At 31.3% G+C, this 18,794-nt stretch overlaps 2 protein-coding genes across 2 annotated transcripts; both read left to right on the top strand.

Annotated features, from left to right (window-relative positions):
* Nucleotides 1-6,296: 6,296 nt before the first annotated feature.
* On the top strand, nucleotides 6,297-8,542 carry LOC128126706 (calcium-dependent protein kinase 8-like). The gene is made up of 3 exons (XM_052764670.1): nucleotides 6,297-7,010; nucleotides 7,908-8,031; nucleotides 8,115-8,542. Exons 1-3 carry the CDS (start codon nucleotides 6,519-6,521, stop codon nucleotides 8,273-8,275), a joined length of 777 nt encoding a protein of 258 aa, XP_052620630.1. The 5' UTR covers nucleotides 6,297-6,518; the 3' UTR covers nucleotides 8,276-8,542.
* Nucleotides 8,543-11,065: 2,523 nt separating this feature from the next.
* Nucleotides 11,066-16,046, top strand: LOC111891237 (calcium-dependent protein kinase 24). Its single transcript, XM_052764951.1, has 6 exons — nucleotides 11,066-11,304; nucleotides 14,354-14,523; nucleotides 14,599-14,714; nucleotides 15,100-15,270; nucleotides 15,341-15,574; nucleotides 15,665-16,046. Exons 1-6 carry the CDS (start codon nucleotides 11,066-11,068, stop codon nucleotides 15,824-15,826), a joined length of 1,092 nt encoding a protein of 363 aa, XP_052620911.1. The 3' UTR covers nucleotides 15,827-16,046.
* Nucleotides 16,047-18,794: the final 2,748 nt, after the last annotated feature.

The raw sequence follows: 18,794 nt of genomic DNA, 5'->3' as shown, positions 1-18,794 counted from the left end.
TGAAACTCTCATGATTTGTCAAATTGTTTCTAATAATATTATAAATAAGTTACCTAAACATTAAATTATAATTGTTTGAAAAACAAATTTGATTCAAAAACACAAAATATATACAAATCGGGTTTCAATAGAAAAAACGTTATGTAGTTTTGTATATTAAGTTGAATCGGTCCGAGTTTGATCAATTTGGACTGATAAATGAATCATTTTCCTTTCACCACATACATTTGAAACTCCCATGATTATTCAAATTGTTTATAATAATATTATAAGTTACATAATGTTATATAAGTATAAAAAATTCTACCTAAACATAAAATTATAATTGTTTGAAAAATCATTTTGATTCAAAAACACGAAATATATACTCGATTATATTTTACAAATGAATTCATTTTATTATGACATTTTGAATCATGAAAATACATATATACAAACTTTCTATATTAAGTACCTAACTAAATTTATGATTTTAGGATTTAACAAAAAGTTATTCAATAAAAACTTAATTTTTTTATAGCAACTTACAAGATTACTGAAAAATGGAATTATTAAACAATAAATTTTCTGGATAACATTTTATTTTTATTATTTAATATTTTATTTAACAGATTGAAATTATTGGCAAATAAAGAAATGAGTTTAATTAAAATGTCTTCATCCTACATTGATCGTGAGAGTAAACAAGAGAATGTATTGTCCTCTACAAATAGGAAATGTGTGAAATATTTCAAAGGGACTAAGTCATGAGATCTTCCTTGCATTTAACTTTGTAGGACGTTGAGTGTATGTTTTGGTGAGATTGTTTTTGTCGACAAGTGACCAATTAAATTTCAGAATTTCGAAAATGATTTTGGACCGTATTTTTTAGATTTGGATCGAGTTTAATAAATATTCAAGTATCTTCTGGCTGAGTTAGACAAACTCGCTTCCATTGGAGGCCGAGTTTAAGTAACATGCCGAGTATTTGGTTGTGTTAGCCAAGTTTTACAACCCTGCATGTAATATAATTTAAAGTTTTAACCATATAAAAGACGTCACTATTATCATATGTTCTACATAATTATGGTAATATTTATGATACAAAACATCTTTTTTACTATTTAAGATAAAAAGTTGTCTCTATTATCATATGTTGTACAAAATGATAAAATTTAAGATAGATAAAAATATGTCTCTATATTATCGTATTTTCTACATAATGATAATATTTAATATAAATGTTTTAATTTAATATGAAATTAGTATTTAATAGATAACAATAACGATTTATTTATTTATATTTTTTTTTCTATTTTAACCATATAACTTTATATATGCAAAACAACTTCAAGTTCCAACCATATCTCTTATGATATAATTCAACATAATAACAATACTAAAAATATTTTTTATATTTTTTATGAAATTATTATTTAATTTTTAATAACCATGATTTAATTATTTTTAATATAAAATATTTTTTATATCCCACGCAACGCGCCAGCATTCGCCTAGTAATAATAATAAAGGAAACAATGTAAATAATAATAATAATAACAGTGGAAATAATGCATACATACACATACATTCACACATATATACATACACATACACACATATTCACACATACACCTATACACATCCATATAGATACACATACATCCACACATATACAATACACATACATTCTCACACACACACACACACACACACACATATATATATATATATATATATATATATATATATATATACATTTACACATAAGTTCACACATACACACACGCACACACACACACATATATATATATATATATATATATATATATATATATATATAAAAGATATTATACACAATGTGTGTATTCCGCCCAAAAGTTTTCTTTTAGTTCAAAACGATCAATATGTAGAATCAGAACAAGTGATTGCTGAGATTCGCACAAGAACCCCACTTTGAATTTGAAAGAGAAGGTTGAGCATGTTTCTCATCTCTTCTCGAGAAGCAAGTAGGCTATTTCTTTGCAAAATTATGCTCAATTTCATATGTGGCAGTTCCGCCAAGATCTCTTCGTTAGTTGGGGAAAGAATCCGCCCGAATCGGATCTTTTGAGGAACGTATCGAGAGAGAATTTAATTTGGTTAGACAATGTGTGGTTGGTAATCACGGATCGGTTTTTTCGCAAGGTACGGAATGTGTGTGTGTGTGTGTATATATATATATATATATATATATATATATATATATATATATATATAGACATACATTATTATATGTATATGGATATGTGTATGTTTATATAATTAAGGCTCGTATAGGAGAAAAAGTGAGACTCTCCATTTTTGTCTGCGACCCCATGTTCTATGCATAAATTTCGGGTGTAGGAAAATGGTTCTTCATTTAAAAAAGTTTTTTTGGTAGAACTTGAAATGTTTCGTGGTGTGTAGATGTATACATGTACTTCTTTCATGATATAGTTTGCATCATTATATGGCTTTTGCCTATGATTGGACATGCAATAATGACATCTCTTAGACATATGCAAACCTATGAAAAACTATGTTTCCATTAACAACAATAATAATAATAATAATAATAATAATAATAATAATAATAATAATGGAAATAATAATAATAATACTAATAATAATAATGGAAATAGTAATGATGATGATGATGATGATGATGATGATGATGATGATGATGATGATGATGATGATGATGATGATGATGATGATGATAAAGGAAAAGAAATCGATAATTTATAAGAAATATTAAGCAGCTCTAATAATTGGATGTGGTATGCCCGACCAGATGGTAAAATGTTTTATATATTACATGGAAAAACGAAGTTCGAAATCCACCCCCAACTTTTTCACTTTTCAAGTTCTAACTTTTAACGACGGATTAACAACGGAAAATATATAAAATAATAATTTTCTTTATTCTGTAGCTATTCCGTTGGTATTTACAGACGGATATTCGGCAGCTTCTCGCCCCATTGGTATTCTGTCACTATTCCATTACAATCTTGTCACTAATTTAGAGCATGATTTTCCGACGGAAAGTACCGACGAAATATTTCCGTAGGTGATTTTTGTAGCTATTTTTTTTATTTTTCTAGTAGTGTACAAAATAAGTTTTTAAGGGCGTTGTTTGGACCATTTAATAGCCCCTTTGCGATATGGCAAAATGGCATGGCTTTGCATGGTCTTCGTCCATTTTACGGTGCACTTGAGCTAAGCTAGGGTGATTGAAATTTTTCTTAATTTTTTTTTTCAAAAAAAACTTAAAGAAAATAGTTATTTATTTTTTTTTTTTATTTTTTTTTTTTATGTTTGATATATTGTAGAAAGAAAGTATAAACATTAACATTTGTCAAAATGTTAAATACTGTGCATAAAAGCACATCAACCTACAGTGCTTGTAGACTTTGTTCGCTGTTTCTACCATACTGCCTCTTCTCCCATTACCTCTTCAAAACTCTCACACACACTTCCTAAATAATTTCATCAATTCTTTTGCAGTGTGCATTTATGCCCCTTCTCCCGTACTCCCTCTTCCCCACCATCCCTTCAAAAATTCTCACAAGTTTCGCGAAAAATCTACCAGTTCTCACTCAAAGAGCCTTGGTCATCACCTCCACCACCATTGACGCGGTGGGTCTGGTGATTCCAGACATCGGGAGTAATCGAATCAAGCGGGTAAATAAGCCAAAGTCTACGAATGTTCATGAACATGACATGCTCTTACCGATCGCGAGCATTAGTATGATAATAAAGAATCTCTCTACACCAGGCTCTCTTCCACCCTCTCTGTCTTCCATCTGTAGTTCTGAACAACGACACACTACAACATCACCGACCAGTAGAACACATCTCTGGTAACGATCAACCAGTGCAAGCTCGCTACCTCTTCTTCCTTTCTCTCCTTTCTTTTTTATACAATGCTTGAAAACTTCTCCTATTTGAAATCAACGCACTGCTCTTACATTGTTCTTGAAGACTTATTGTTGGTGTTGCCCAATATTCATCACTGCTGAAAACCCTGAAGTAACCACACACGCATCACCGCTCTTTCTTTTAGTCCGACCCCCTCTTGTAGAAAAGAAACAGATTAAGAAAATATGTTCATGATTTTTGTTTTTAAACAGGAAACGACTTAGGGTTTTTGTTTTAAACACAAAACGATTTAGGAAGAGAAGGGAACATCTAGAGAACTTGGAGCAATATTTTGTACTCTCTTTATTATTGTGTGTTTTGTTTATACATTCTTGAATTTATGTGTAGTGATTGGTTATACGTTTTAGTTTGGGGAAAATCTATCTGAAACATCAACATTTGGTGGGCATCTGAGTATTTCTCATCATCAACTTTTTTTGTTTAGTTTTAACTCATGTGTTGTAATTTGAACAGAGCTTTGTTAACCAAGGCTTCCTTGGTGTTATCATTGGTATTTGCAGAACCCAATAAGTCGGGGATACATTTGTGGTGGAGAAGCTAGGCCTACAAAAGTGGATTATGACGTAAGAACCTCAAAATCCTTTTTATTTTTAACAATCACTTTGCTATTATGTATATTGTTTAAAAAATAGTTTTAATTCCTAAAAGTTGTATTTAGTTATTGAGAATAAGGAAATTAACTTTATCTACTTGATTATTTTCATATTATCTTTTGATCTTTATGCTATAAAAATCTACAACTGGTTGGTCAAAGAAAAAGTTTTTTTTTTCAGTTTCATGGTGCACCTTTTCTTATTTTGATTCTTAAGGTGTAGTTTGCTTGCCATACAGTTGAAGTGGAAGCATTTGATCAAGTAGTTACAAATCTTTATTACTTAAATTTAGTTTCTACAGCCCTGTTTCTTCCTCACTTCCCCACTTGCCACCTTCAATCCACCAGCCACTCTATCTCCAACAGCTTTCCCTGAAGAAGCTTCCCATGTGAGTGAAGCAAACAAAGATGTGAGTGAAAAAGAGAGGAAATAGAGGGAACTGAAGAAATGGAAAAGATTGAAGACAAAGGTAAAATTAAATAAGCTAAGAAGATAAGGATAGGAAGATAAAGCAAATACATAACCCAAGACCGAGCCAATGGGTGAAAATTTAAAGGACCCTGTGGATCAAAATTTGTATGAAGGGGATAAAAACCTTTTGATGATTTGTTTATTAAATGTCATTAACCATCTTTAAGATCTAAATGCAAGAAATAAAAATGTACTTTAAATTATTTGTTTATTAAATGCAATATTACAACAATGTACTTTCAAAAACTATCCATTTATAGCATTATACTTTCATTATTTTGGCAATACTGATGAGAAATGAAAGTGCAATGCTATAAATAAATAATTTAAGTACAATAGGAAAATTTTGTTGCATTTAATAAATATATAATCAAAATATCATTGTTTGTTAATAGGATGAATGAAACCAGAATACTATAATAAACAAATTAATAAAAAACCGTGTTGTTATTAATGATCATATGCACAACTCGATTAAACATATTTTTATAGAAGTCTTGAGATAAAGTACGGTAAAGGTATTTGTGTGTAATGGTAAATAAAAAATATTTGAAAAAAATGATACCCCACTTAGGGATGTAAAAGGAAAACATAAACATCAAGGATAACAGCACCCCCCCCCCCCCCCCCCCCCCCCCCCTCTCACACATTAATTTTAAATTGCATCTTACTTTCATTTCTCTTATTTTTTTAATTATTTTTTTCCCATACGTGAAGCCCGAAAATATACCGGAGCAAAGTTGAAGGGTGGAACAAATATTCTAGCTTTTTTTGGATGTTAATGTTATTATTTCATATTATTTAGAAAGTTGTAGACGAGGAATATGGCCATTCGCGAGCATTGGCTTAACGATCTTATCAAGGTATTTTGAAAGTTAAATATCTTTGTTTTTTGAATGTATAAATTTGATGGGTTTAGTGTTATGTGCTTTTGTTTTACGAGAATTAAGTTGTGGCAAACACATAACATAACTCAAATGATTCCATTATACATGTTCACCCCAAAATTATAAAAAATCTCATAAATAGTATGAAACTTAATATCAAAAGAACATATTATATTATCGTAAAAAATATCGTATAAACTCCCGCCGCAAGACGCGGGCTAAAAAACCTCGTTTGAACCAAAACTCAAATCGGTCTTATCTTCGATTTAAACTCTAATAATATCTTTATATTAGGATGTTTGTATTTACATTAATTACTATTGCAGATCTTATAAATACATTTCATTTAATCCCACATTAAGAAAAAAAAACTTAAATCACGGAACTACTCCTTTTTTTTAACCACAAGAAATTACGCAACTTGAGATTTGTTGATGCAAACGAACCACAAAAAGAACCAACATTTGAACCACCATCAAATCCAAAATTTCATCACAAAATTAGGGTTTTCACCCCTCCATTGTAATTTGTAATATCTTTTCAAAATCTCCAATCTTTGCAAGTTCTTACTTGCACCCCCCCATTCATCATTCAAACCGTAAATGCAACATAAAAACGATCATCCATGGGGGGTTGCATATCTGTTGCCAATACAAGTTACTTAAGGAAATCCAGCCTTGTCCAACCAATCACACGACAAGAGACCAAAACCCCAAAATTCGTACGCCCGGCTCGCGTCCTCAAAGACTCTGCTGGGGGCGACATTTTCAAGCATTACAAGTTTGGGAAAGAGCTCGGGAGGGGTGAGTTTGGGGTGACATACCAATGTCAAAATATCGAAACAGGAGAGAAAGTGGCATGCAAAAAGATGTCCAAAAGCAGGCTGATAGCGGAGATTGATGTGGAGGATGTGAGGAGAGAGGTGACGATCATGAGGCATATGCCTGTGCACCCTAACATCGTCAGCTACAAAGATGTTTATGAAGATAAAGATGCAATATATTTACTCATGGAGCTCTGTGAAGGTGGTGAACTATTTGATCGTATCGTTACTAAAGGTCATTACACGGAACGAGCCGCTGCTGTTGTAATTAAGACCATTCTTGAAGTTGTTCAGGTTATTAACTTCATTCTCGTTATGAATATTTTGCATTTTTTTTAAACAATGTGTCGTCTTTATGCAATGTAAAAGAAGGAAATCTGTGAGTTTCTGGCATGTTGTTAAACTAATATTGATGATAAAAAAAATGATGATAGTTTTTGATTTGGTCAGAAAAAGAAGGGTATATTTGATGGAGGCTATTACTTTTTGTGGTTTGAACGAACTCGAGGTTTTAACCCCCCCCCCCCCCCCCCCCCCCCCCCCCCCCCCCCCCGATAAATCTTGATTTCTTGAGAATTGCCAATAAAAAGTTTAAACATGCTTAATTAAGAGTTTTGTTTAAGAACGTTATGCAAGCAAAAATCTTGAATGGGCGCTACTACTTATAACGAAAACCATAATCTTAGGATACGTATAGAATTTCTCATCTTGAATTCTTTATCAACATAAATATGTCAACTTTTTTAGGTTAGGGTTTTTGTTATAAGAAAGAAATACAGATATCTTGAACTCTTGATGTGTTTTGCAAGAATATAACTCAAGCTTCGTTTAATTTTGTTAGGGTTTTATTTAAGAACCTAATATCAAAAATCTAGCTTGAATTTTGTATGAGTGCTTCAAGAATGAAAATTCCAACATGTTTGGGTGTTCTTTCTTACATGTTCTTTTATAATTTAATGTACCACAAAGTTATATGTATAAGTAATTTTATATTTACATACATATGTTATCGGATTGACGTTCATTGTTAATCTTTTATATATATATATATATATATATATATATATATATATATATATATATATATATATATATATATATATATATATATATATATATATATATATATATATATATATATATATATATATATATGTTAATATTTTATGATTATTAAATATATTTGTGAAGGTGTGTCACACACATGGAGTAATGCATCGTGATTTGAAACCCGAAAATTTCTTGTACGCTCACAAAGGAGAAAATGCATCTCTAAAAGCAATCGACTTTGGTCTCTCTGTATCCTTCGAGCACGGTATGCCCTTGACTTCATATGTATCAATGGTTAATGGTTTGTATATTTCGTTATTATTGCTTACTTATACTAATTTGTTGTAGGCCAAAGGTTTAGAGAAGTCGTCGGAAGCCCATATTATATGGCACCGGAAGTACTCAAACGAAATTATGGGGAAGAAATCGACGTATGGAGCGCCGGTGTCATTCTGTACATCTTGCTTTGTGGAGTTCCCCCATTTTGGGCAGGTACGCATGCCATATGATTGCAAATATGTTGTTTGAATGGCTAACTCTCACACACAAAACTCTACTTCAAAATCTACATTTTGTCTCAAGCTAGACTTGTACCCTCAACATTTGATTAAAGGCCACTAATCTAACATTACCTTAACTGCTAGAACAAAGTTTGGTCCCAAAGATGTTACAAATGTGAATGAACTAAGCAAAAATGTTACATTTAGACTATGAAAACAACAAAATGATTGTTATTCGATCGGGCCAAAGTGATGTGGAAAACTATTAGTGCTTATTATGCCCTTCAATTAAATGCTAAAATTTAAATTCACTAACTGAATATTGATATAAACTTGCTAGTGTTCCAAACCTATAGACATCTTTAGATAGTAGACAACTAACTATATAAAACCGATATAAAGTTTCTACATCCATAAATTGGATTTATGGTAGAAGGGTAAATGTTATCAAAAATTGGGAAAGAAAAGAGATTTGGTTTTGCTAATCGAGTATGGTTCATTGATATTTGTTGGATTACTTGTAGTTCACTTTCCTTAACAGATATTTCTACTATATATCAAGGTATCACATAATTCAGTAGGAGAGAATCCACTAAATACACTTTTAGATTCAAACACACAAGAGAAATATCTATATTTTTCTATATATACTCAATATATTAAGGACTAATGAAATAAGGATTTAACACCTTTTATTTGTATTTTTTTGAAAAACTTTTAGGAAAATTGAGTTGTTTGGGAAAGTTAATCATATAATTGGGTTGCCTATGACAACTTGAGTTGTTTGAGGCAGTTTGGATGACGAAGATAATATGGGTATCTAGTTGTATTGCCTCACAACTCATTTCTCTTGCCCAAACCATAGGGGAGCTCCCTTATAATGTTGCAAAAGAATGTGCCCCCTTGAACCCCAACATGCGTTGTGTTCAGAATAAAAAATAGCTTATACAAGTGTGAACTCCACACCATCTAACTTGTTTTAGATCATTGTTTGAGTACCCGTTAGCACTTGTATAATTTCTAATTACACTAAATGGCCATGTAACACTAAAATCACTAAAAAATCAGCACATCTAGATGCCTTCACTTATCAGTGTTACGACCAACACAAGAACATTAAATCACAAGCTCCTTATTATAAGGAAGTTGATACTTATATTTAGAACGAAAACTTTTCTCAACAAACATTACACTAGGATGTCTTCAATAATAAGTGTTTATAATTCTTACTTGGAATTATCCCATAACCACTTTTGAGAAATTATGAAAATCTATATGCCTTTCTTCTATTTTAGGATGTACGTTTGTCTAATTACTACAACATCAGTTTTGGATTAAGGTTCATTATTGTTAGTATATAAAAATATTTGTAATTGTTAACTATATTGTGGACCTTTGTATATTCAATTTAATTTTGAAACAACTACTGCATTTGTTTACACTTCACCACCCTAGTACCTTATGTTATAGAATATGATGAAAACCATAAGCAATAAATAATAAACCATAAAAAAATATAAGGAGGAAATCAGTGTATGAAAATCCACATGAAATTATAGTATTGGATTATGAAGAATCAATAAAGAAACAAGGTGTTGCATTGTTGCAAAATCCAATGGTATAGGTTAGGATGTTTAGAAAAACTGAACCAGTAGTCTATATGATATGTTAATAGGCCTCCTAAAAAGGACTATAATAACATCTAAACACCTAACTAAAAGGAGACCTTTCTAAAAACTAGTAAACTTGGAACCACATAACCAAATAGCCCATGTATAGGGATTTAAATCAGCATGGAACAAACTTCACTTTAAGAAGAAGTCCATATCTAATAGAGAAACTCTAAACTTTCATAAATTTGAATTATGCAAGTAGTAGAAAAAGAATTAAGGACTAAACATAACTACCAACAAAGCTCAAGAAAATTTCAAACCAGGATAGCAAAACTGGATTTGTCATCATATTAGTGAGGATGTGACTAGAGTTGATCTTATTTGACTTGGTATTGCCTTAGGCAGTAACATCTCTAATATGATGATGTCTAATCTCAGTATGCTTCATTCTTTCTTATGGAACATGGAATTCTTTATTCTTTATAAGGAATACAACACTTTCACTTTCTCACAATGCAAGATAAGTCTCAACAAAGACTTCTAACATCTCTAAATTGATCGGGTTAGGATCATAATAAAACATAATGGATTGACAATGTTTTTGTTGATCACGACCTTCCTTGATTCAGGATCCAATAACTTCTAACCACTGACACCAAATTTATAACTGAGGATGATACGTTTTATGGCTCTTGGTTTTGGTTTCCCATTGTCGACATGAGTATAGGTCGTGTACCAAAAAAATCCTCAACTTCAAGTAATATGTAGGTGAACCGGACCATACTTTAATTAGATTCATTTTTTAAAGGGTATACACAAAGATATATCATTGAGATAACACATTGTAGAGCAGGCCTCAACCTATAATTGATGAAATAGATTTGAGTCATATAACATTCAATAGGTTTTGAGATAATGTTCATGTTCATGTCTTTGGCTACACCATCTTGTTGATGAATATAAAGAACAATGTAGTGTATGATGATGTCTTTGGTTTTTTAATATGAATCAAACTCTTTTGAATAAAACTCCATACCATTATCAATACAAAGATTCTTTAATTCTCGATTTACATTTTAATCATAATATTTCTACTGGGGGTCAGAAATGGCATCGAACAAGTCCTCGCACGATGGCCTGGAGTGTCGTAATCGAATGCCTAGTCCTGGAGGGTTGAATGCGCTATATGGGTAAGGTTGCGCCCTTTCTAACATCAATTGGTTTTAGATCAACAGGTAGTGTTGATGCTCAACAAGTGGTATTAGAGCCAGTGGCGAGGGTTCGATTCTCTCAAAGAGCAATTTCTAAAGCGGAGGGGCGGGGGGGTAGTTGGGGGTCAGAAATGGCATCAACCAAGACCTCGCACGATGGCCTGGAGTACAGTAATCGAATGTCTGGTCCTGGAGGATTGAATGTGCTATATGGGTAAGGTTACGACCTTTCTAACACCAATTGGTTTTTGATCAACCGGTAGCGCTGATGCTCAACAATTTCAATCATTTAAGGTGGACGCATTCCCTTTGAAAAATAATTGATAATTGTCATAATATAGCTAGCACCTCACACAATTTGTTCTGAGACGGTCCCATAAGTTTTAGTGGACATAATCAAGAATGTCTTTGGTGGTGTGAACAATGTAGTTCTTGCATAATTTAAAGTTTTATTTGTTATAGACTTCAAGGATACTATACCATTTAAATGAGTTAAAGCTCACTCACACATGTGGCCGCATCGATAATGTCATATCTTTACATCACCTGATTTGATCGATTTTACAAGTATAGTATGAGGAGATAAGATCGAAATCATAAGAATGTAAGAACCTATAATATAACATATAATTATAGCGCCTCATACATAGTAGAGTATATTAGACTTCCTCATATAAACTTTTTTCACAACTAGGGAACTTTTTTTTATATTTAAAACACCATCTTCACATACGTGTAACCCTTATTGCCATAGACACTTAAAGAGATGAGATTCCTCTTTATATTGGGAATGCAATTACTATCGAATGAAGTTTCAATAGTGTCATCGAACAAATTGATTTGGGTAATGTCGATATCTTCCATCTTGCATTGGGAATCATTGAAGACGAGAACTAAACTAGAGCTGTGAATTGGTTCAAATAAAGTGAACAAATATTTGTGAGGACACATATGGTAAGTGAAATTTGAGTCAAGAATGAATTCCATGTTCATTTTGCACACCCAACAACAACCACACAGACCTACAAAACTGTTGTCACATGCACAATTTATAGAATTATCATCTTCTTTACCTTGTGATTTATTTAAGTCTTTTATACTTTCTTTATTATGATGCTTGTAGCATTCACATATTTCAAGTTTGTCTTTCTTTCAATGTCTATAAGTCTTGCCTTTACCCTTAGAAATCAATTCACATTTCTTGTTTGGGGAACCTTTTTTCTTTGAAGTTCCTCAAATGGATAAACCCTCGGCTTAGAGATTGTTGGGACCATCAGAAGATACCACCCCCTTCATCTTTTCCTTGGTGTGTAAGGCTTCATAAACTTTACTAAAAGTAAGATTATCATGATTGTAGATGATAGTACCTTTAAAATTTGAATATATTATCTTGGAAGTGAGCATAAAAGAATCAAACCCAAATCTTTTTTGTTGTACTTGTCTTCAGGGGTAACCAAATCAGACACAATCTCTTTTAAGTTGATAGATGGTTGAGCAAGTTTCCTCCATCTTAAAGTTAATGTGGAAACAACTTTTTTCTTTAAATTCCTTTTACTACTAAGATCTTTCTTCGTGCAAAGTGTAATGTTCTTTTCTTTAAAACTTCCTATAGGATATTGTTGCGAAGATGGAGTTAGACTTAGGCAAGGCTTTGCATCTTTTCTTCTTCACTTCTTCAGTACAATATGTATGTATTTTGCTTCCAAAAGTATCTAGTGCATCATCTATATAAGTTTGATTCAATAATGCTCTCATCTTCACTTGACCTAAATAAAACACGTTATCATGATTGGTGGTGGAATATCATACTTCATAGAAGCCATAATAGAACTCAATTACAACCTTTTACATGATTACGAATAGGGGTGTAAATAGACCTGACAATTCCAGAAATGATTACACGAATCTGTGAGGGACACGACTAAAATACTCGAGCTCGGGCTCGTTAAATACTTGACAGTCTCGAGCTCAGCTCGGCTCAGCTCGACTAATATTTAAAAAAATCAAAATCACTAAATTGAGTAAGAAATATTAAACATTCCACATGTAAATGTCCAATCTGCCAAAAAAACCCACTATTAATCACCTAATATCAATATAACATCAACCATATATGTCATAAATGAATAATTATACAGAAATGACATATATGTTATAAATGCACAATTATAAATAAATGACATATATGTAAATTACACTAAGCTCGCGAGCCTTACAAGCTGAGTATTTTTATACTCGAGCTCGGCTCGATAAGGTACTCGAGTAGCTCAAGCTCGAACTCGGCTCGATTAAGGTCGAATCGATTTTGAGTATTTTTCGAGTCGTTCTCGAGTTTCTCGCGAGTTGGATTGTCTCACTTACACCTCTAATTACGAGGGAAGTCACTTTAAGGTTTTGTAAGTTTTGGATTTTAATTGCATCTTAAAAGTTCTAAGGGGAAAATTGATTTAGGCAGGCGGGTTTAGCAAGAGAGAAATCGATTAAAGCCTTTATATGTGTTAAGAGAAAATGGATTAACTTTATGCACTTGTTATTATTGAATATGATGAATAATAGAATCATTAGAACAAACTAGGACACAGTAATTGTGTAGGAACCCTCGTGGGAAAATCCAAAAGGAACTAAAACTTGTATTATATATGAAAAATTAATGATGGAAGAAGGTATTACATGGTTGTAAAATTCAATTGCGAGTGAAAAGATTTAGAATAAATAAAACAATGATGTTTATGTTTTGACCACCATTTATCTTCCATAATAAATGAAAATAATTTTGCCACATGTCACTCTCTCATTAACTTGGACACATGTCATTTTTTGGTATTTTTGAATAAATGTTTTTTCCATGTGTTATTTTCTCATTGTTTATCTTTTTTTAATTAACACATCATATTTAAACCTCAATTATTAATTGCTTTATTTGAAAATAATAATTAAATTACACTATTACAACTCATATTATTGAATATGTTTCATTTTAAATTCAAATTTTAAATTTAAATAAATTTTTGTTTAAACCTTCATATTTAATTTTTTTGTTTTATTTAACCCGTATAACATACGGGTCTCACAACTAGTATGTTAATAAAAGCCTATAAATTTATGTTTTGACCACCATTTACATGTCTAGAGCCTATATATCTCGCCGAATTCAGTATGAAAAAACTAGATTCCATATATGAGTGAGCATCATTTGAGGTTTTATAATTGAAATAAATAAACTTATTCGGTAGATTATTGTTATCTGTAAATTGAACATATAGAAAGTTTCTTGTTACAGAGACCGAAGAAGGAATTGCACAAGCAATAATCAAGGGTGACATAAACTTTGAAAGGGACCCTTGGCCAAGGGTCTCCGAAGATGCCATAAACATCATAAGGGGCATGCTTGACCAAAATCCATATGATCGGCTCACTGTGGAAGAGGTCCTCGGTATGTACTTCATGCTTATTATATTGTACATTCAACTGCGGAAACTAGTAATACGACCTTGTTATGTGATCATAGAAAACAAATGGATTCAAAATGCCCACAAGGTTCCCAACATTCCTTTGGGAGAACACGTACGAGCAAGAATTCAACAATTCTCTTTGATGAACAAATTCAAAAGGAAAGTAATTAGGGTAAGTTCTTTTACTTATTTTTCAATGGAAAATTTTCAAAAAATAGCAACATAATTTACTTTTCCTATCAATATTGTATTTTAGTTTTACCCATGATAATAAAATATTTATATTCTTTACATATGATAATAAGCTACTTATATTTTGTTATGATAGTAGCAACTTGTAAACTGCTTAATTGCTATATTATAGTTAAAATTAAAAAAAACAAATAAGTGTCTTGTTATTATGGATCAAAATAAATTACATCTTATTAGTATTGAACTATGGAAAAACTATAAATATGTTGTTATTTTGGATACAATACAAAATAAGTGAATAACAAATGACATCCTTGTTATCATAAAAAGTCAAAGTGTTTGACCTTTTTAGGGTTTGAACTCAGGTGGTAGCAGAAAACTTGCCAGATGAACAAGTACATGGATTAAAACAAATGTTTGATGATATGGACAAGGACAAAAATGGATCACTCACCTTCGAAGAGCTTAAAGATGGTTTGTGTACGATTGGAGAACAACCGCTTGCAGATCCTGATGTTCAGATGCTAATGGAAGCTGTAAGTACCACTTTTGATTCATATAATTCACCAAAGTCGTATAGCTTACAATCCTCATACTTGATTGAAGGCTGATCTTGATGAAAATGGGGTCCTGAATTGTGAGGAGTTTATGATAGTTGCAGTTCACTTGAAACGGATCAGCAATGATGATCATCTACGCCAAGCTTTCCACCATTTTGACAAGGACAACAATGGGTACATTGAGTATGATGAGTTACGAGAGTCTTTGTTTGAAGAACATCAAAATTCATACAACGAAAAGCTTGTCCATGATATCATACATGATGCCGACCTTGATAAGGTAATTTAATGATTGAGAGAACAACATATTCTATGTACAATACTGAAAGTAACCTGGAAATGTATTGATTCCATTATGAATGATTTGTAGGATGGTAGGATCAGTTACCCGGAGTTTGCAGCGATGATGACGACAGGGATGGACTGGAAGATGGCATCTCGACAGTATTCAAGAGTGATGTTAAATGCAATTAGCGTCAAAATGTTCAAAGGTGAAACAATCGAAGAGGAAGAGGATATTGAAATAAGCTGATCTATGATCGATGTCTTTAATTTGTTATGTGAAGTAGTACATTTTGGTTACGTAGAAAATGATTTAGAATGAGTTAATTAATCATGTAACTGTCATCTCCTGAATTACAGCTTACAAGTTTTTTCCATAGTAACATAGATTCGGGAAATCTTATGATGTGTAGTGTGTATCGAGCCTAAGACTTCAAACATGAAAGTTAAGAACAAGTTGGGGTGGTTAAGAAAACTATATATTCTAACAAATAGCTAAAAAAATAAAAAAAATAAAAATAAATTGAAAGAAACAAGATTATGTCATATGCATAGCGTCATGCCGTTTCAAAGCATGAAATCACATCCATTTGAAAAGAATAATTTTACATTGGTTATAATAAAAAAATGTATTAAGTATTGTATATGAAAGCACCGTTTTACCAACTGCTTATATAATTAATTTCTTATTCTTATTATCTAAAACTATAATGCGAAAGAGATGTAGTCATTTCCTTATCCAATTTTCATATTATCAGTTTTACTATTCAATGGTATAATATTGATAAATAAACACCCACCATATCATGTCAATCGTAAACAATTAATTAGTGGATAAGGTTGCCCTCAATTGACATTTATCATGATGAGAAGATTGAGTTACACTACAAACTCTTTTTTGTTTATATAGATAAATATAAAATTGAATAAGTGGATATTATTAATCAAAGTAAGTGTTTTTTTGTTTGGTTGTGTAATTTCTTTAAATAAACAAGGTAAATAAAAATAGAAAATCAATTAGGTGAAAAAGTATTTAGATTGTTTGAGTTGAAAGCTAGAAACTGATAGTCGGTAGCCACTAGCTAGTGGTCGGTAGTCGGTAATTGGTAGCTGGAACCTGAAAAGTTGAAGTTATAACATTTATTTGTATATGTATATTTGGTAAAATAATTGGAAGCTTCTGAATATGTAAATTACATAAAAAGAACACTGTTTAATCAAGTAAATATACAACTTATATTTGTAGGGTAATCTTGTAAATTTGTTAAAATAGATATGAGGTTTTTGTTAAATGTTGAAGTATTTTTTAGATTATGAATTTTTTGTTTAAAATACAAGCTAAAAACTTGTACTGCGAACAATATTTTTTGTTTTTTTTTTTCCGAGCATTTTTCTAAAGAGTAAATGTTAAATGTTCCCAAAAGCTTCATATAGAACATATCCCTTGTGTTTTTTCTTGTGATTTTGAATTAGAAAATAAAAAATGAACTTACTACAAACAAAAGGAACAACAACATAAAATTCCATTATAGGTCAAGATATCCTTTAAATCAGGGTTCAGTTTAAGACCAGTTAAAAAAAAAAAAGAACAATCGAGGAAGAAATGGTCTCCATCCTTAAAGGCTTTGACCCATGCCATTATTATCTTTTATTGTTTTTTGTGATTTTTGGAAAAAGAAAAAAATATTCATAAAGGCAGTGTATTAGGTTGGATCATAAATGGGTTGAAATGTTTAATTAAATGGGTTGAAAATTTCTATCCAACCGACCTGTTTAAATAAACGGGTTGAGAGTTTCCAATCCAACCTAACCTGTATAGTAAATTGATTGAAATCGGATTGACTTGTTTATTATTTTTCCAACCTAATATATTTACTAAACAGGTTAAACATGGGTTGATCTGTTTAAATTTTCACAAAAAACCTCTTAAATATCAAATAATCCATTAAATAAAATTACATACAATTTAAAAGATATAATAATTGTTCAGGTTTAAAAATAATACTACAATAAGTTTATAAGCCTATAACATAAACACAAATCAACTAAATAATAAAATTATAAAAATAAAAAACATTTAAAAATATTAAATGTGTTAGCAGGTTGTAAACGGGTTAAGAGTTTCAACCCTAACCCAATCCATTTAATTAACGAGTTAAACGTGTTGACCCATTTAACTAAATCAGTTCGAAATTTCAACCCAACATGATTATTATGTTGGCTTCGGATTGAATCGGCAGGTTCGAGTTAGGATCGTCACCCTAGTTATATTTACATGGTAGTTTCAGGGTTTTTTTTGCTCTTTTTGATGTTTTACCCTTTAATACGAGTATAACTAAGGCCGGATTGGTTTGCTTCCACCAAATACAAATAATAATAATAATAATAATAATAATAATAATAATAATAAAATAATTGTCTAATATTTGTATTATCGGCATATTTTGTGTTCACAACTTTCATACTTCGTGATCTTGAATGCAAAATTTTGTATTAACGACTATTATATTTAGGGATGAGCAACGGGTTGGACCATTGGCGGTTTTAGTAGGTGTTTCGGTTTAACACCGACAACACCTATTTTTTCTGTACGCAGTAGAAAAATTTTTGATTTTTTTTACCTATTTTTCCTACACCGGCAACTCCTATTTCAACCTCGGCAACACCCAATATATATTCTTGCATCCACCCCTGGGTTGGATCCGGACCGAACCAACCCTAAAACCGAAAACCCGAAGACTAGAAATCGTGAATTATCTTACCCAAAAACCAGGCTGGTTTAGGGTGTATTGGGTCCGACACTGTTCGGTTCTGGCTACAAAACCATAAGGACCAATCGCAAGAATTTAAAATCACATATACACCATCTTCACCCAAAAAACAAATATTAGAGACTAAATACATGACTTTTTGTAAAACGTGGATACTATTTATCTAATTTGGTTTTATAAAAATTAATATTTAGAGTAAATTACAAGTTTGGTCGGTTTGGTTTTTAAAAATTGCATGTTTAGTTTTTAAAAAAAATTGTCACAAAAATATCAATGTGGTTTTATTATATATATATATATATATATATATATATATATATATATATATATATATATATATATATATATATATATATATATATATATATAATTAACCTTTGGTTTTTCAGTCCGGTCCGTTCCAAACCCGAAACCTAATTATTGGTAAAAACAAAATCCGAAAACCGG

Source organism: Lactuca sativa, chromosome 6, assembly GCF_002870075.4.
Source record: "Lactuca sativa cultivar Salinas chromosome 6, Lsat_Salinas_v11, whole genome shotgun sequence".
NCBI lineage: Eukaryota > Viridiplantae > Streptophyta > Magnoliopsida > Asterales > Asteraceae > Lactuca > Lactuca sativa.
Note: the sequence above shows the minus strand (reverse complement) of the source record. Positions and strands in the feature narration are given on the sequence as shown.